This window comes from Gigantopelta aegis, chromosome 9 (genome assembly GCF_016097555.1).
Source record: "Gigantopelta aegis isolate Gae_Host chromosome 9, Gae_host_genome, whole genome shotgun sequence".
Taxonomy (NCBI): domain Eukaryota; kingdom Metazoa; phylum Mollusca; class Gastropoda; order Neomphalida; family Peltospiridae; genus Gigantopelta; species Gigantopelta aegis.
In genome coordinates, this window is record NC_054707.1 from 34,310,805 (window position 1) to 34,331,485 (window position 20,681).

The 20,681-nt window shown below is 37.6% G+C and overlaps 2 protein-coding genes across 2 annotated transcripts in view; one reads left to right on the forward strand and one right to left on the reverse strand.

The window, feature by feature from the left end:
* LOC121381537 (protein white-like) overlaps positions 1-20,681 on the forward strand; it is a 45,661-nt gene that overhangs the window by 14,077 nt on the left and 10,903 nt on the right. The window contains exons 10-16 of the mRNA XM_041510865.1: positions 1,664-1,695; positions 11,220-11,325; positions 12,538-12,669; positions 16,670-16,762; positions 17,069-17,126; positions 18,580-18,657; positions 19,474-19,579. Of these exons, the coding sequence (XP_041366799.1) occupies positions 1,664-1,695; positions 11,220-11,325; positions 12,538-12,669; positions 16,670-16,762; positions 17,069-17,126; positions 18,580-18,657; positions 19,474-19,579 (605 nt within the window). The remainder of the gene's footprint in view (positions 1-1,663; positions 1,696-11,219; positions 11,326-12,537; positions 12,670-16,669; positions 16,763-17,068; positions 17,127-18,579; positions 18,658-19,473; positions 19,580-20,681) is intronic.
* LOC121380622 (glutaredoxin-related protein 5, mitochondrial-like) lies at positions 1,513-10,118 on the reverse strand. The gene is made up of 2 exons (XM_041509523.1): positions 9,810-10,118; positions 1,513-3,443 (listed from the first exon to the last, which is right to left on the reverse strand). Exons 1-2 carry the CDS (start codon positions 10,072-10,074, stop codon positions 3,271-3,273), a joined length of 438 nt encoding a protein of 145 aa, XP_041365457.1. The 5' UTR covers positions 10,075-10,118; the 3' UTR covers positions 1,513-3,270.

The following is a 20,681-nucleotide window of genomic DNA, read 5'->3' on the forward strand; positions in this document are numbered from 1 at the left end:
TGTTTAATAACACCACTAGAACACATTGATTTATTAATCATCTGCTATTGGATGTCAAACATATAGTCATTTTGACAGACAGAGAGGAAACCTGCTAAATTTTTCCATTTGTAGCAAGGGATCTTTTATATGTATCATCCCACAGACAGGATAGCACCTACCACGACCTCTGATTACCAGTTGTGGTGCACTGGCTGTAATGAGAAATAGCCCAATGGGCCCACCAACGGGGATCAATCCCAAACCGACGGTGCATCAAGCGAGCACTTTACCACTGGGCTACGTCCCACCCCTTGGATCTTTTTAATGTACTGTCCACAGAGACAGGACAGTACAGCAGTTACCATGGCCTTTGATATACCATTCGTGAAGCACTGGTGGTTGGAACATTCACTTATTTCACTTTACTGTCGTGTAATCCAATTAAAGTTCAAGCACATCATCATGTGGAGAAACCTCGACTGTCTGGGATCTATGTAGGACAGAGGTTAATGATTTGTGATAGAAAGGTCAATGATTTGTGGTAGGTTAATGATTTGTGATAGAAAGGTCAATGATTTGTGGTAGGTTAATGATTTGTGATAGAAAGGTTAATGATTTGTGATAGAAAGGTCAATGATTTGTGGTAGGTTAATGATTTGTGATAGAAAGGTTAATGATTTGTGATAGATAGGTCAATGATTTATGGTAGGTTAATGATTTGTGATAGATAGGTCAATGATTTGTGATAGAAAGGTTAATGATTTATGGTAGGTTAATGATTTGTGGTACAGATTTAGGTAGAAGAAACCAAACCTGTGACCCTACACCTTCCCATTTAGCAGCTACAACTCAGCCTGGATGGGAGTCAGTATTGGGATACAAACCCACCACCTATTGGCGTTTAAACCTGGTGCTTTAACCACTGTGCAGTCAGGGTCAGGACCATTCTGGCTAGTATTTATTAATAAGTACCAAAGTGTCTTTTATATATATGCAATTTTTTCATACAGGATAGCACATACCCACAACCATTGATATGGTTGGAACAGCAATACTGGGGGATGGGGAAGCAGTGTCAAAAATTATTTGCAATTATTCTTGCAAAAGATTTACTGACGGAATAGCCTTGGAACACCAAGTCCTGAAGACATTACCAGTATATGTAAAGGCTCACAGTATGTGCTATGCTCTGTAACAACCACCCAGCCAGTGCACCACGACTGGTACATCAAAGGCCATGGTATGTGCAATCCTGTCTTTGGGATGGTGCATATAACAGATCCCTTGCAGCTAACTGAAAAGAGTAGCCTATGAAGTGGCGACAGCAGGCTTCCTCCCTCAGTATCTGTGTGGTCCAACGCCATATAACCGTAAATAAAATGTGTTGCGTGCATCGTTAAATAAAATGTGTTGAGTGCATCGTTAAATAAAACATTTCCTTCCTTCCTTCCTTCTATAACAACAAACACACACTCTTAACAAAAACAGAAGATGAAGAAAAAAAGAAGAAAAAAAAAAGATGAATACTGCTATATTGAAAGTATTTATTGCCAATTTTTGTCCCTTAAAAACATATATAGACCTTTAGCTATGTGCAACAATACAGTGAATGAATGAAAGCCGTATTCAAATCATTATGATTAAAAGCTGTTCAATTCAAGGATTGTATTTTCACTTTCAGTTTGAGGATGCATTTGATGAACAGCACAACAGGTAAGATTTTGTTAATATGGTACATATAGCATTTCATTTGTGCTTATCAAAGTAGATTTTTTTAAATATACTATTGTAGATGTGCTCATGAACTGCACTTCAAGTGAGCACTTTACCACTTGGCTACATCAAGCCTCTAATATTCCTAAAATGCTCAAATGACGAATAGTGAATACAGAGATCTGAACAACAGGTAAACCCATCTCGAGAACATTCACGAGTATACAAGAACTTTATCTTATGAAAACTATTTCAGCCATTCTTGACAAGTTAAGAAGTATGTGATAAAAATAGCAACTGATCTAAAGAGAGAAGAACATTCACTCAACATACCGGTAGTTACACTGGACCAGGTATTCTCACCTGGAAAAGCCTCTCAACAGAAACCAAAATTTATTGCCGATATATTTTACAACCAATAAAAATGCAACATTTGTTTAAGCTAAACGATTAAGCCATCTAAAATTCCATTAAAAAACTCCAAACAATGTTGTGTACATATATTATTTATGCATAATTTGACATATACATGTGTTAATTTTCTTTCTGTCATAAAATAAGCAAATAAGCATCTATCATAAAATAAGCAAACCAAACTGAAAAATTTGTTTCTTTTAATTCTCAAATGTACTAGTATATAGTAAATTAATGCAATACCAGTATGTTTAGGTAAGTTGTGTTCACACAGTTGTTTAAATACAAAGATCCATTGCACATACACACACAATTCAAATATACATGGGCAACATCAAATACACAAGTTCTACATGTGCATGTATAAAATCAATACAACAAACATTCGGATTTTAACATGAAAACACTAGGTTTCCAATGAGTATCGTAATCCGTGCAATAAAAACAACAAAATACAATACCTTTTAAACATGTTCATCACATGCAAATAATATATGCTTAATGAAGGGACCAAAAATACACATCCAAAAGTAATGTCAATAATAAAATATTACTGATCTTAAACTTTAGCAAGATCAAAATAAGTGACATACATTTGTATTAGCAACATAAAACTTTTGTGAGGTTGTCATATCAGAAACTAAAATAAGGAAAGAATAATCTTAAGTTGTAGAGTGTGCTGAAATAATGTTTTTGAATAATTTTGAAGTTATACAGCTTACTGACAACTTAAATTTAGTAGAAAATTGCAGTAATGTGCATGCTAACTAATAACTATTGTTGTTTGCTATCCCTTTGGATTAATCAATAGCATGTAACCACTGATGTGTATTCAGTTAATCACCAAGAAAACAATCACACGGAACAGTCTATTGTATGTCTCTTTAAATTTAGCATCATCAAATATTAGTGTCTTGTATTCATGACGCTGCAAAACTCGCAAAACTTTTATGCTCGCTAACATTTCCTGATTTTCAGTATTTAAAATTGAAAATGTTTAATCCACAATTGTATTAAAACTTTTAATTAGTGATTTTCAGTATTTAAAATTGAAAATGTCTAATCCACAATTGTATTAAAACTTTTAATTAGTGTAAAAAGAAACACAAGATCTGCAGTTTTACTACCATGATAAAAAGTCACGTTTGTCCAAACACATCATTATGCTTGCTTGTTGGGGTGATCAAGTAATGCCGATCTGATGCCAACGGTCTTCAATTCCTCCACGAGTTCTCCATTTTTATGCATGTCCAACAAAATATCACATCCTCCAATGAACTCCCCATTCATGTAAACCTGTGGTATGGTTGGCCATTTACTATACTCTTTAATTCCTGAAAAATACAGAAGGTAGAATTAAATATGATAACAATAACATCATTTTTAATATGTATTTATTTTTGCATACATCCCAATCTAATTAAAATTAGCTCCACTATTACATGTGGATCTAACACCAGCCAGTTGGAGCTCATGTCCACCAATCAAAACCTTACTTGCAGAATCCTGCCTTTGATTTAAAACTAACAACACTGCATAGTAGTGGGCTGTCTGTCCAGGACAGTGGGTTAGTTGTTAGTTGGTTAATGGCTAGTGAGAGAGAAGAGGGTGTAGTGGCCTTACATCTACCCACTGAGCCCGTAAGAACTAGCTCTGGGTTGGAGTCGGTACTGGGCTGCGAACCCTGTACCTACCAGCCTGTAGTTCGATGGCTTAACCACTGAGCCACCAAGGCTGGTCATCGATCATCGATTATAATCGGTTGACATCAACCGATCACCTTTCGATTACACAATCGGTACAATCTAATTAAAATTAGCTCCACTATTACATGTGGATCTAACACTAGCCAGTTGGAGCTCATGTCCACCAATCAAAACCTTACTTGCAGAATCCTGCCAGTGATTTAAAAATAATTTGAAAACATTCCGAATTATCCTGAGGGTATACGATATGTTTCGTGTGAATTACGAATGCCTTATTTAGACCAGAACTAATTTTAATCGGATTGCTAACAACACTGCGTAGTCCCCAATGTCCAGGTAACATTTCGTCTGTAAATAATAATTTAAATATTGACCAATCACACTTCGCCTTTTATAACGTTATTTGGGAGCATACAAATTCTAAAAATATCGGGCGAGTCTATTTTAGTGGCCGCAGTACAGCGAACCATACCAATACGTACGGGGTGGGTTATCAGTCTTCAATTTTACATTAAAAATTATTTATTTATTTATAAAAATAAATCAACTAAACTAAATCAGTCTTCAGTTTTACATTACAAATTATTTATTTTATAAAATAAAACATGTTTTACGGCATTCGTAATTCACACGAAACATGTTGTATACCCTCAGGATAATTTGGAATGTTTTCAAATTATTTTTAAATCACTGGCAGGATTCTGCAAGTACGGTTTTGATTGGTGGACATGAGCTCCCAACTGGCTGGTGTTAGATCCACATGTAATAGTGGAGCTAATTTTAATTAGATTGCATACATCCATTAATAAGACTTTCCTGACAGAGTAGATAATTTATTATTTAGACCAACGTAAAACAAACAAATATTGAAAGGAAAAGAATATTTGTTTAATGACACCTCAGTACATTTTAAATTATGTCTATTTTATGTCTTAACAATGCTACTTCGACACATGGTCAAGAGAAAGTGAGAGGAAACCCACCGCTACTACATGGGTTACTTTTACTAATAAAGCAGCAAAGGATCGTTTATATGTAATTTCCTGTAGGCAGTACATTCCACAGCCTTTGATGCACCAGTTGTGGGGCACTGCAGTGAACGTTTTATTTTCCAATTTTTATTAATGTTTTAGAATTGTGTGTAGCACGCTCTGAAACTTGCATAACAAATTGCAGTGTGATAATGAACAAAATGTTCCCTGCACTAGCTGGGATGAAAAAAAAGGCGACCAAGGACAATCTATCCAGTGACCCATCACACGTCAGGCAAATGTTCTGCTACTGAGCCACCGGATTTCTCAGAAACAATTGTCTACAGTTGTATATTTAGAAACATCATGGACCCAAAATACAATTACCCATTAATTATCATGTTGTATACAGGGTCCGACAAGTCCACCAGCCGTCAGTTCCGGCCAGTGAATTTTTGTTCTGGGCTAGTGGAAATTATCAACTGTATTACTATAAATTATAATACATAGGGCTGGTGACTTTCTCTAACATTTGTCAAACACAGTGTGTACTATAATCCATCAATAAAATTACTCGGAGTTTAAATTAAGCTGGGAACTCATTCACAAAGGTCTCTTAGGCTCTATTAGACAACAAAGCATCCTCTTTGAAAGTATTTTAGTACTGTACTGCGAGATCGCAAAGTTGCAAGAGTTTAGTGAATTAGACCCCTGGACCCCAAAACTTATTAGCAGTTTGGTGGATTTGGACAGAAAGTCTTTAACCAAGCTGAAGCTTCAATTAACCTAACAATAATAACAAAATAAGTCTCTCTATCTCTATAACATATTTGACCTGTCTTTGAGCATGTTATAAAGGTCAAGTAATTACTTCTTGGCAATGTAGTTACATAATCAGAACACTGTGACACAGTGTACATTTATTCTGTGAGATATCGAAATAGTGCGAGCCAGTAAAAAACAATGGCACACAATTGTTTCAGTTAGTTTTTTTCAGCAAATTAATAATAAAATAAATCTGCCAAAGTAAACAGTGATTTACATTTGGCGAATGACAGCTTAAACCCTGATTACTAAAAAAATGCTTTCCAAAGAGTTTCCCAGTATTTATGGTTGTTCTGGTGTTTGAAGTTTGTAGTACTTTTGTAGCATTTGACCTACTAAATGACTTAGATGAAAACAATCATACAAAGACTATCATACACCATGTATATTTCCAGTCACATAAACCATACAACTCTGCCTTTAGTAAGTCAACTACCATGCGACTCTTGCCTTTATTGAACCACATTCTGCATGAATAGCTAAGAATACTTTTATCCTACAACTACTGTTTGAGGACTATAACTAACTGCTTATACCACAACCTAAAATAAGTGAGGTGTGTGTTTTGTTTCACACAATCACAGAAAGAAATGTTTTATTTAATAACGCACTCAACACATTTATATGGCGTCAGACATAATATGGTTAAGGACCACACAGATATTGAGAGAGGAAACCCACTGTCACCACTGGCTGGAACGAGAAATAACCCAATGGGCCCACCGACGGGGATCGATCCCAGACTGACCGCTCATCGAGCACTGGGCTACGTCTCGCCCCCACACAACCACAGAGCACATTAGATTATTAATCACCAGATAAGGGATGTCAAATATTTGATTATTCCAAGGATACCTGTTACAATTTTTCCATTAAAGACATGGGATCTGTTATATATGCACTTTACCAACTAAATTATTGGTAGTTCACTTTAATATAAAGTTTGTTTTGTTTGACGACACCACTAGAGCACATTGAATAATTAATCATTGGCTATTGGATGTCAAACATTTGGTAATTTGACATGTAGTCATCAGAGGAAAGTTGAAGCCCGCTACATTTTTCCATTAGTAGCAAAGGATCTTTTATATGTACCATCCCACAGACAGGATAGCACACACCACAGCCTTTGACCAGTTGTGGTGCACTGGTTGGAATGAGAAAAAACCTCAATCAGTTAAATGGATCCACTGAGGTGGTTTGATTCTGCGATGCAAGCACCCCAAGCGAGCACTCAGCTTCCACATACATGTAGTGGATGATAACCATGCAATCTGTCTCGACTTTGTTAAGATCTCCTAGGACAAAAAGCATGCCGTTTTTTGCCGACTGACATTTTACCTTTTTTTTAATGTAGAATACTCTTCAAGAATGGTGGAAGCCTCTGAAAAACTTGACATCACGATTGCCTTTATACCATAACCATGTTATGATGGTAGATTACGTCACATCCTTTAAACCCTCTTGAAGAGTACCGGTATTTCATAAAAAAGGCAAAAGTTTATGCTTTTTTGCCTTAGTGAAGTCAATACAGGTGACATGGTTATCATCTAATAATACGTGGAATCTGTAGCAGGGCTCGAACTTAAGAATATGTCTCCCACAGCAATTTTTAAAACAAATGCCATGGGCTAAACAGCCAGGCAAGACTTCTGAATGTTCCAGAACTCGGTTCATTCAGGCCTAACGATAGTACACTCATGTCACAGGTTAATTATGTTACATTACTCTTGAAACAAGTGTTGGGGTATGTTTGTAAACAAACAAACAACATTAATTTAATTCATAAAACAAATATTTGATTGTGAATATATGTATAAAATTGGTATAAAACAATGTGCTTGAAAAAACCCTCTGAATTAATGCACTAAAAGTATACTTTAGCCAGCCTCGATCAACATGGTTTTTTTTATCACCTGTCGACACGTGTCTGTCACTGCTGTAATGATTAACCTTGTATATCAACTTATACAAGTTTACATAGAAGCTTCAATACATACGTTATTGTAATTTATGAATCCATAAATGAAATAAATGTTTTATTTTATCTGTTAATGCATACTTTGAATTTCCCTCCGAGTGACACAACATAACAGGGCTCGAATTTAAGAATTTGTCTCCCACAGCAATTTTTAAAAGAATTGTCATGGGTGAAACGGCCCACCAACGGCAATTTTGAGCCTGCCTGTGGCATTTTGTTTCTAAAGTAACATTTGAAGCAAATAAAAATGATTGAAAGGTTATTTTGTTGTATGTAGACATTTCAAATATGCAAATGTTAAAGATTGGCAATTAATGTACACTAGGTGTACACATTTTACTATTGTTAAGGAGCTTTACCTATGGCACAAAAGTGCCGTTGGTGATGGTCTCTACCTATGGCAATTTATATCTCAACGACGGCAATTGCTGTTGGTAAGTTCGAGCCCTGACATAATCAATATGGCTTCCCTGACTATAAGCTTACGGCCACAGACCACAATTAATTTCGCTATATGTTTCTATATAGCCTTAGTGGCTGTAACATTTTTATTAATATCAGCAGGTCCGTGGATTTTTGTATGTACCTTTGCCTGCCTGGGGCACACATACCCTGAAAAGGACAACCCCTGTTGTCCAGCTCTTTCTCCCAGCATATTGGTTTAAACAAATACACCCTCTAAACCTGGCCTGAGTACAGCCATTTTACACAAAAAGCACTACTTTTGCATTGGCCAGAATTACCACAAACAAGTCTTCAATGTCAACAAGTTACACATGTTTACAAACTACATGTTCTCCCCTGTCACTTCAGTCAAATAGTTGCCACTTAATAGCTGTCTGCCATGAAATAATCAGTCAAACAGCAGACTACTTGCGCAGACAAATTTCCAGATTTTGGATAACCAAATGGGAAGATAACTGTAATCTGAGGCCTTACAGCATGGCCTATTTTTAGCTATAGTCTGTTACAAGTTAATTATCACTGATTGTGCTATATTTCTAATGAACACTATTTGTGCTCATTTGCACAGTTAATAACAAACAACATTTGTTGAATAATGATAATAAATTTTGACATTGACTTTTTAATATTATAATTTTGTGTTATCCAAACTAAAAAGCATGGAACACCATTTATATTCATCTCATTAAATGCATAATAAAAATTTCCCAAAACAGACTATAATAGGAAGTGTTTCTTGTCTAGAACTTACAAAAAGTCGGATCCATTATCTGTTGTTTCTGCTGGACAAAAGTGGTTGTTTTATTGTTTGCTGTGCAGACTTATGTGCCATCACGAAGGCCAGTAAAACAGTGGGGTGCCACTAAAAATGCGCTCATTAATTAAGTTTAACAAACAAAAAAACCCAAAATCTTTCAGTAGTAACCAGTGTTCGAGATTAACGGTATCCCGATGATACCAGAATTTAATTTTGGATACCAGACTTCAAGAACCCAGTATCCCACTGGGATACCATATAATACTAAATTCTTAGGTGGGATACCAGATTTTAAAATGTTAGTATCCAAATGGGATACTGCCCAAAAAATTTAATCTCGAACACTGGTAACACATTTATTGTTCCATTGTACTGTGGCGGTGAAACAAATATGCTTAAAGAAAGATTTTAACTTTAAAATATAACACATATGCTTAGGTGTGCAGATTTATGTACGCGCCACCAGTGTATTAGAATGCATGCTGGATTGTTCAAAAGTCTTTCCTTTTGCTGTACGTAGACATATTTCAATGTGTGAATGTTAAATACTGGCAGATAATGTACACATGGTCACATGATGGTGTATACATTTTGTGGCAATGCCACTGTCAATCTTTACCGACGGCAATTTGTATCTCAAGTTCGAGCTCTGCAGTAGGTAGGAGAGTAATTTATCGTAGCAGTTAACAATGTCATTCGGACTTTAGTTGAATTTGAGAAAGGGCCAGTAAGGTTTTTCTTCAACTCGCCCTGCTGCGACCATGACTTTCATTTTAATTTTCAACGCTGCTGTGCATCTGGCAAGGACTTTACCACTGGGCTACATCCCGCCCTGCCCCTTGCATTACGCTGCATAGTGATGCAACTCAAGTCAAGGTTAATCTCAAGTCAGGGGCAGAGCCTGGGGAGGGGGTTGGAGGGTAATATTCGACCCCCAGGTCCAGACAAAAGATCGCCCCTGCAAATAAACTATAACTAACCCTATATTTTATTACCTTGTCTTAGATCTTCATCCTCTAACACGTTGTAAGCGTCAAACTCTTGCACACCGTGAAAGTTCAATATTTGTACCACTGCCTTGCTGAACCCGCATCGCGGATTCTCCGGTGTCCCCTTCATAAAAATGACAATCTTCTTGCCTTTCACCAAGTTGTTAATGTGATCTTTCGTGCCAGCGGAGGCAGAGAATGTTGCAGACAACAGCCTGCCACAGTTGGACCTATAACTGGATAGCAAACAACGTGCTAGCAAACGATTCATGTTTTCATGCTAACAAAAGTGAAGGTCGTGTCCGTTCTGTGTAGAATTCCCTCCATTGGTGGCGCACTTCAGCTGATACTGAAACAAAGTAGAAAGGCCGAATTTACGAAGCCTGTTTAGTGTGCATGTTGTTACACGTGTGTAAGTTTAAAACAGGCGTTGTAAATTTGGCCCGTAATGTTTATGTATCCCCTTTTCCCATTAACGGAAGACAAACTTGGTAGTAGTCTTAGTAATATAAAGGTGGAAATCCAAGGGAAGGGACCAGAGGGTCGTAAAACATGAAGTGTTCCCTTTTTTGAATGCACGACCATTTCTGAGAGACGAAGTCCTGTGATAAAGAATTCGCCTTATGCACGGTCGGTCTAGGATCGATCCCATTCAGTGGGCCCACTGGGCTATTTCTCGTTTAATGACTTGTATATCAAATGCCGTGGTATGTGCTATCCTATTTGTGGGATGGTGCATATAAACGATCTCTTGCAACAAATGGACACCCATTTTTTGAGAACACAGACCAGGCGCGTGTGCAGGGGGCGAGGGGGGACGGACGACGTTTCGGGGGTCGAATCCCCCCCCCCTGCTAAATCAAGTTTTATTTGTTTTCTTAATATATTTTCCGGGAGAGTATGACTCGACCTCCCTATAAACTTCGGTAGGCACAGTATATACCCCCACCACCACCACCACCACCATCACCACCACCACTACCTATTAAATTTCCCGCACCCGCGCCTGTAGACAAACATTTGGACAGATATTGAGCCCTTACACGTCCGTCTAGCCCTATATAGTCAGCGTACTCGGGCTACCGCGCCTGAAGACTAATCTTTTAAGGCATATCCTTTAGGGGCGGGTTATTCCTTGAGGTGGCATAACTGCTTTGTAATATATATGTAGACTTTAGTAAAAGGACGAATGATTATTTACTACAGATTTAGGTAAACCAGTGCTTTTGCGGAAGTCTGTGCACTCTGGAAATCTGTTTGGCAAATTTCTTCTTTAAGTCTCCCAAAATCACGTTTCACTCAAAGTATATTTTTCTGCCCCATATACTTAATTACAAACAAACAAATCCCCCCCCCCCCCCCCCCCCCCGCCCACACACTACACAATATTATATTGTACTGGTTTATTGTTGGCAGATACAAAACCTCATGGATCAAGCAGTTCAGGACCGTTATCTGGAGAAGTTGGATTTCCCTTGTCAGAGATGATCTTCTCTTCAAAGTTCGAGGCGGGCAGACATTGGTAAGCAAATATATTGGGGCATACCCAAGGTTTGGTGGCGTGGTAACTGTTTTGCGGGTTGAGAGGTGGAATGGGGACGGGGGGGGGGGGGGGGGGAATTCCTTTCATTTTACAACTAAGGCCTTGGTGAATGCTATCCTATTCCTTGGAAAATACATGGTGTGTGTGTGTGTGTGTGTGTGTGTGTGTGATTCTGGGAATTATATATTTGATTGGTGTTCACTGAACTAGGTATATGTGATTCTGAGTGTGGTGTATCAGTTTTGTTTTTTAGGTTCTCAATGTGATTCTTGGGCTGGTGTATCATTTTTTTTTTTTTATTTAATGTGCTGATATATCTGGTTTTCAATACCTTCTGATATGTACAACTGATATGCCTATCTGTTTTTGTTTTCTTGGTTCTTATGTCTGGTTTCTAATAATCTCTGATATGTAGGACTGATGTGCCTATCTGGTTTTGTTTTCTAGGTTCTGATATATCTGGGTTTCAATAAGCTGTGATATGTAGAACTGATATGCCTGTCTGTTTTTGTTTTCTAGGTTCTGATATATCTGATTTCTAATAAGCTCTGATATGTAGGACTGATATGTCTATCTGTTTTTTTGTTTTTTTCTAGATTCTTATATATTTGGGTTTTAATAAGCTCTAATATGTAGGACCGATATACCTATATGTTTTTGTTTTCTAGGTTCTGATATATATCTATATCTATATATATATATATATATATATATTGGTTTTATTAAGCTGTGCTATTTATGACTGATATGCCTATCTGTTTTTGTTTTTTTTATAGGTTCTGATATATCTGGTTTCTAATAATCTCTGATATGTAGGACCGATGTGCCTATCTGTTTTTGTTTTCTAGGTTCTGATATATCTGGGTTTCATTAAACTCTGATATGTAGGACTGATATGCCTATTTGCAGTGATTCTGCCAGAAATAAAATGTTGGGTCTAGCGCCATGGAAATGAATGCATCCACAGTCAACAGGGGGTATGGGGGGGGGGGGGGGGGGGGGGGGGCTCTCCCAGAAAGAAAATGGATTGAGTTTAGGCTTGGTGTTAAGAAAAGCATGCAGAAATGATAATAATAATTAATTTTTATCAAAAGGATAACTTTAAAAAATAAAATCTGCAAACAAATGTGAGTATGGCGCCAAGCCCGTTTTACCCTCTTGCAGAAATCTTGATTTGTTTTTGTTTTCTAGGTTCTCAGTGTGATCCTGGGACTGGTGTACCTTCAGCAGGACTACGACATGATCGGAGTGAGAAACATTAACGGCGCACTGTTTCTGATGATCACCAACCAGTCATTCACTAGTCTGTTCGCAGTGCTCAATGTAAATAGAGAATATTACATGAGTGGCCGTTATATACCATTTATCTTATAACGATTTGTGTTAAAACGTATCTAACCAATCTAATTAAAATTAGCTCCACTATTACTTGTCCAGTTGACCTTTCATTCGACCAGTCAAAACCTTACTTGCAAAATCATGATTTGAAAAGAATTTGAAAACATTCGGGATTATGCCGAGGGTATACGAAATGATTCGGGTGAATTACGAAGTATGCCGGAAACTAATTGCAATATAACATTTTATATAAAATTCGTTTCAAGACGAAAAAAAAAAAACCGTGATGATATAGCCATAAAATCTGTTAAATACTAGTATACAATCCAGAGTTTATTACTGCACTTTTCCCCCAGTTTTTTCAATGTTGAAGTAGACCAACAAGTTCGCCTATTGCATAAATAGTCTCGCCCGATATTTTCAGAATTTGTATGCTCCCGAATAACGGTATAAAAGGAGAAGTGTAATTGGTCGATATTTAAATGCTGTTAGATCTACTGTAGACCCAGTAGAGCTAATTTTAATCAGATTGGTATCTAACGGGCAAAAGTGAGTTGGATATGTTTTTCAACAACGAATTGTAAGATAATTGCAAGCTAACATAATTTGATTTGTCGGGATTCATAATTTTATCATTTCGAAAACCTAGTGATAATACATGTTTAACTCGTTAGTGATAGTTCCAGGGAATATAGACGGAATTTGTACTTTCTATATCTGAGGTGATCACAATAACTTTGTTCTAACAATAATTTGCATAACAGCTAGATTAGTTTGGTATGTATTACCAGGACTGTCTTAGAGGGCTTGCAACGATGACATCTGCAAATCCAAAAAAACTATGAAAAAGCGCTTAATTTTATTATTATTAATTTTTTTGTTTGAGTTTTATAGCATCCTTTTGTCATCCTGGAGAAGACAAGGCGCGAATTTAGGCAAGAATTAAATAGATTCACTTCACTGCCCCTATTTTTGATAAAGTAATTAATTTGCACCTGTGTAAAGCGGTGAGTTAATATACTTCATTAATATTACATATTACGCCCCCCCCCCCCCCCCCCCCCCAATTACCGTCCTTATTCTTGTTTTACTGCCACTCCACATATTTTAGGATAAGTACGCATGGCCATGTATACATATTCATTTCAGCCAATCAGACTATTGGTCTGTTATGATCCTGGCGTTACTTCACCACCAAAAAGGTGTATCACGGTTAGGCCTATATAATATAATTGATTGGAATGGGGCGAGACGTATCCCAGTGGTAAAACGCCCGCCTGATGCGCGATCGGTTTTAGATCGACCGCCGTCGGTGGGCCCATTGGGCTATTTCTCGTTCCAGCCAATACTCCACAGCTGCTGTAACAAAGGCCGTGGTGTGACAGTGTACTATCCTGTCTGTCGGATGTTGCATTTAAAATATCCCTTGCTGCTAATCGAAAAGCATAGTTCATTTGATGGCAGGGGGTTTTCTCTCTCATTATCTGTGTGGTCCTCAACCGACCCCATATAGCCGTAATTAAAATGTGTTGAGTGCGTGCATTGTTAAATAAATCATTCCTTCCTTCCTCCCTTTCATGATTGATTGTCAAATTCATGGTCAGTCGGTATTCCCTGTAACATGTATACTAGTATTTTAAGGTAATCGATAATTAAAACTACATTCCCTGGAATATTTTTATTATTTAAGCATATAGAACAGAAAATCCAATTACGTTTGGTGCATATATGGCGCCACACTCTGCATTGGTTTCACTACGCTGGCTTATCCAGGTCAAAAACAAAGCCATGATTTTGAAAGTGGAACACTTTTGACGGGCTCGTACCGATCTCGGTTTTCATTGGCTTATCACAAGTATAGAATTCCCCAACAAGAGATCACGTGAGATTTCGCAATTTTTGAACAAATTTAACTGTCTTGATTGAGGGGTCGTCTGATATCTCCAAAACATATTTATATCCATAGAGGTATGGTACAACGCCTTTCCAGGGGTCGGTGAGTGGGGGATTTGCCTTGAAATTTTGACAGTGGCCAGCTGTTGGCATACGCGTTACATGTAAGGGGGTGTTACTAATTACGTAACGCTCTAGGGATAGAGGAAGAGGGTACTGTGTTCGATTTACGTAACATTTTTCAAGACTATATGTTATTTTTATTCATTACTTAGACCTAAAAAGGTGTTTTTAGGATCGATCCCCATCGGCGGTTATACAAAAAGACCATGGTATGTGATATCCTGTCTGTGGGATAGTACATATAAACAATCCCATGCTAAAAAAAATTGTAGCGGGTTTCCAAGGCGCGTGTGCAGGGATCTCAGCGGGGTTGGGGTTACAGACTGTGTTAAGCGAAGTTTATATGAGGCCATGCTCCCAAAAAAAATACATTTCAAATTTTTTTTAAGCTTGGGCAAGTAAGGGTTTCGACCTCCAATACCCTCCCCCTGCACATGTACCCGATTCCTTTCTAAGATTATATGTCAAAATTACCAAATGTTAGACATCCAACAGCAGATGGAAGGAAGGATAGGATATGTTTTATTTAACGACGCACTCAACACATTTTATTTACGGTTGTATGGGGTCGGATGATTATTAAATCAATATGCTTTATCTTTGATGTCGTTAACCCCCCCCCCCCACACAAACACACACACACCCCCCCACCCCCAACTTTACCCTTTCCAAACGAAATGATATTTATTTGAATTTGTCGATTTTAACACGTAAAATTAAGAAGTGAAAACACTCATTGTCTACTTTAGTATATTTTATTTTAAAAATATATACATGATTAATGTGTTACTAGTATACAAACTAAACTTTGAAAGTTCTACTAACACTTTATAAAATAACAATTCTAAAATAGAAAGATACGACTGTCGATAATACGTTGTTAAAGCCGCACACCCTAGTTCCATCCAGCGAAAATAAATTATAATTTGGTTAATCTACAAACCTGTAACACACTTAGATCACGTTTTTATCAAATGGAGTGAAAAAGCAGGTTTTATATCGATAAATACCATGGGAATCCCCATGTCCCAATTGCTTGAAATAATTTTGAAAGTTAGTATTCTGATGTCACCGGTAGATGTCGCTCGAAGCACAACAATGCCTACGTCACGACAAATTTCACAGACTTGGGGTGCGTTCGTTTCACCTCTCCTGGACATGTTCCAACTGTTCTGTCCTGGTTGTATCCCCTCTCCAGATATCGTAAGACTTAGCAAAATTATTGGTTTTAAGGGTTTGTAACGTTTTGTATTGAGACACTTACTTGTCTGAACTTTATTGTTACTGAAAATGTTCACAAACTGTGAAGAAAAATCTCACAAATGAACAACAACAAATCGGATGTTGATTGCGCGAACCGTGCACGAGAAAACAAACCGAACCAAAATGATAACGGTCACGTGATATACCAACGTCTGTGACATTGAAATGGAAATATCCCCTCTAAAAATAGATTGGACCTCGCTTGCTTAACGGTTTTTTCTCGACAGAACGTCTTGTGAAAAAATGCAAAAAATGCATTTCGTGGTTTTACAAACATCAGGATTACCAAAAAGCACTTCAGGTGAATGGAAATGTGTATTCTAAATAATAAAATGTAAGTAAAGTGCAATTTTATTTGTGAAAAATGGGGTTTAATAGCGAAAAACAACGCCGTAATGGTTAACAAATAGCTGTAACTAGGGTGTGTCCCATTAAGATCAAACCGGTTTTAACTACAGCGCAAGATTTCTCTTTTAATTTTTTGAGACGAACCCTACAATTTGAAATCGGCAAACGCACGTGTTAACTGAAACTGTCGTATGTGCTTTTCCGAATCAAGCGTATACGTTTGACGATATCCGTTCATAGCGAACACACGCGTCTTTTGTAAAAGTGCATTTGAGCTTGTATTTCACATTTGTACATGATGTTATAATATGGTAACCAGATAATGTAACTAACTATAAATAATATTTTGTTTTTGCAGACGTTCCCTATAGAGATAGCCGTTTTCCTTCGAGAGTACGGAAGTGGGCTATACAGAGTGGATGTATACTACATCGCCAAAGTTTTAGCAGAGGTATTAGATTCAGCGTATTGCTTCAATTTAAAACTTACATTTTAAATTTTCCCCTTTTCAATAAAAAAACAAACATTTAAAACATTTCTTATTTCTGTCCATAGGTAAAATTTGTATTTGTTACATTCTTATTAATATATGTTATCGTTCTCATCGTTATTGTCATCATCATCATCATTATCATCATCATTAAAAAAACATCATCATCATCAAACAAAATCATCATCATTTTTAAAAATCATCATCATCATCATCATTATCATCATTTGATATCAAGTTAATTATTATTATTTTATTTTTTTTCAGTTTCCAAGTTTTACCATTTTTCCGATTTTATTCAGCTGTATAATTTACTGGATGGTTGGTAAGCATATTAATTTGAATCAGTGGCGGATTGCGGGTGTGGGCGGAGATGGGAGTATGGTAGTTTTTAGTTTTAAATGGTTTAAAAAGAACCATTTCGTCTAGCTGGAAAAAAAACCTTTATGTTAATGAGCCCTGGAGTTTTGTATTAGCACTCCTCTAATCCTGTTAGGTTAAGTACAGCACTGTACTCCAAAACTGCCAACAGCAATCCGTTTTCTTAACACGTGTCATTGAAACGTGCTTCAAATGTTTGTAGATATAAAAAAGACTATAAAGAGAAGAGAGGTAACTGATCGATTTTCTAGTCTTCTTGTTTTAAAAGCTACCGTGTGACAGCACATAGCGCACGACTTGCACATTTATATATCTAGGTGTTATTTATAGGCATATATATATATATATATCAAATAATTGGTTGGGGGGGGTGGCAGTTACTGATCAGGGACGTAGGAAGGTGCCAAAAAGAGTGGAGGGTGGGGGGGGGGGTTGGGGGTCACACATATATAAACCATCCTGGCTGCTACTGGATCAAGAAAAGTGCCCCCCTTGCCCCCCTCGCTTCCTACGCCAGTGGTGATATGTTTTTTGAACGGCGGGGGAGGGGGGGGGGGTATATTATGGCTATGCCAGCTTCGTAGTTGGGGAGCAGTGCTTCCTGATCCCTCTCTTCCTACTCCTATTCTAGAGAATATATTACTAGTATAACAAGATAAAGAGTTTATATGAAAATAAACCAAAACATATCGCTATTATGATACTTGTGACCCCATGCCACCACAACATTGATTCGCCCCACCACCGGTTCTTACGGGCCTGGATAGGGGACGACCGTCTGTATAAAACACACGTTAGTGTACTGTGTAATACTGGAGATGTGTATGTGTGTGTGTGTGTGTTTGTGTGTGTGTTTATGTGTGTGTGTTTTTGTGTGTGTGTGCGTGCGTGTGTGTGTGTGTGTGTGTGTGTGTGTGTCAGTTTCCATTCCCTTCCTTGAATAAAATCCGCAGCAGCGCCTGCTGATATACAGCAATGCTAATGCAAGTACATGCATGGATCCAGGATTTTTATTTTATTTATTGTTTTATTTGTTGTATTTTATTTTACTTTACTTTACTTTACTTTACTTTTACTTTACTTTACTTTATTATTATTATTTTTGTTGTTGTTGTTGTTATTATTGTTATTTTTTTATTTATTTATTTCGGGGGGGGGGGGGGGGGGGGGGGGGGGGGGGGGGGGGGGGGGGGGGGGGGGGGGGGGGGGGGGGGGGGGGGGGCGGGTCCAAAACTACTTGTACATGAGAACAAACAAACAAACAAAAAAATCGTTTCGCGCCAACTTAAATAATAAGCACTCTCAAACGATTACATTTTTTAAAATTCGAATAGAGAAGCCTGAAATCCCCTCTCCCGAACCCCCCTCCTGAAGTACTATCCTTACTATTTTGACAGGTTTATACAACTCTGTGACTGCGTTCTTGATGTACACCGGCGTTCTTATACTGGTAGCGAATACAGCGGGAGGATTCGGTAAGAAAATGACAGAGACCATGGTTTATATATACTCAACTAAATTAAATAAGGGTCAGTGATTATTTGTGACATGTTTCTTTAAATATAGAGTACGAAATACAATTGGCTTTAATTTCACAAAGCATACAAAGATTACATCACTGGTCAGAATTTACTCGAACAACATTTAGAAATCAAGTGATTAAAACCTGCTAACATGTTATAATATTAGCAAAAACTGGCTAAAAAAAAAGTCTACTGTCCCTTAATTAATTTTGTTAAGTATATTATGAACCAATCTGACTGAAATAAAATTGTATTATTAATAGCAGGAACATAAAGATATATATAGGCCTTCACGTGTCATATTTTTGAAATTTCTTGCATATCATGGTCGAGGGTGGGTGGGAGCATTTACTAGTGTCAAAGATATCCAAGGCACAGGCGTAGGAAGGTGCCAAAAAGTGTGTGTATGGGGGGGGGGGGGGGTAGGGGGGGGGGGGCACACACACATACATATATATAAATACATGTATAAGTATATAAAAACATCGCTTCTGCTATAAAGTGCCCCCTTTCCTACGCCAGTGCAAGAGAAGGTAATCAGACCGAATGCTTAGTATCAACAGGAAGAAAATAAATTGTCTGGTGTGCACGCATGCATACAATTTACAGTGGTATCATAAGGTGGAAAATGTCGAGTCTTGGCAAAAGTAGACAAAAGTAAATACAGGCCTACAAACGAATTATTCTGGACATGCATCTGTAAGTTTATATTGTTTTTAAATATCAGTCTGAAAATTGAGATAACAGTGCTTGTCATTTTCTTTCCAGGTTACTTGGTATCATCGCTCGCACGGTCCGTCAATGTAGCTTTGTCGGTGGCGCCCCCTATAATGATTCCTTTCATGCTCTTTGGAGGTTTTTTTGTCACAGATGAGTGAGTAACTAAAACCTATTTTACGTATTTGTAGAATGAATAATTCAGGGTTTCTGCCATAGGGTAAAATGGGTATGGCGCCATACCCAATTTTGTTTTTGCAGATATATATTTTTTTAAGTTAACCTTTTGACAAAATTAATTATTCTTATCATTACTGTTTGATATTCTTAACCTTAACTCTAAACTTAACCAATTTTCTTTCTGTGGGAAGCCCCCCCCCCCTCCCCCCATCCCCTCTTGACTGTGGATACATTCAATTCCATAGCGCCATACCCACACATTTCTTTCTGGCAGAAACACTGGGATTTATCTGTGATATTTTGATATTCATGCTACATGATTTGCATATGACATCGTTGGATATAATGTAACTATAATACCCTTGTCCACCAACCCCTTGACCTTGCAATTGGTTTCCTTTAAAGGTCGCCTAAACAGCACAAGCTTTTATAATTATCTTATTTGATATCCTGGCTACAGCTAGGCGGTATTGAAATTTGAGGTTTGGTATCGATATCGGTATTTTGGGGGTGATTTACCTCGGTATCGGTACGGTATTCGGTATTGACATGATACCGATATCGAGCGCTATTTTCGGTATACTCGGCTTTAAATGCATGCCTGTGTTATGGCTCACCCGCTAATTTCATCTAAATACAATTAAATTCCATACACAAGGCTCTCGTCTGATTTATACCAACCCATTTTGCGTTCGAAAGATATATTATTACTGCTTTTCGGGAACTATTTTTCAAGACCGAAATTTCTGTATTTTGAAATTTGCTCGGTACGGCAAGTCGGTATTGACACAATACCGATACCGAACAGTATATACGGTATACCGCCCAGCTCTAATCCTGGCCTGAATTTAATACTTATACAGCTTTTAGAGTCAAGACTCAAGACTCTAGTCTGAGACTTTAATGGGCCCATCCCCACGTTCCAGTCCTAGTATCTCAAGCTATAACAAGCCAAGGGATTTTGGCGATTGGTGCAACACAGTTGCCAGTTCCATACAGTGCTTTTTTTTGTCCACCATGTAGGATGCCTGGTGTTCGCTTCTTTAGCACCGACTGAAGTAGCAACGAGCCAGTTATTT

Coding starts and splice junctions, on each gene's coding strand:
- LOC121380622 (XM_041509523.1), bottom strand. CDS start 10,074: ATGAATCGTTTGCTAGCACGTTGTTTGCTATCCAGTTATAGGTCCAAC. Junction 3,444..9,809: donor GGATGAAGATCTAAGACAAG/GTAATAAAATAT, acceptor TGTATTTTTCAG/GAATTAAAGAGTATAGTAAA.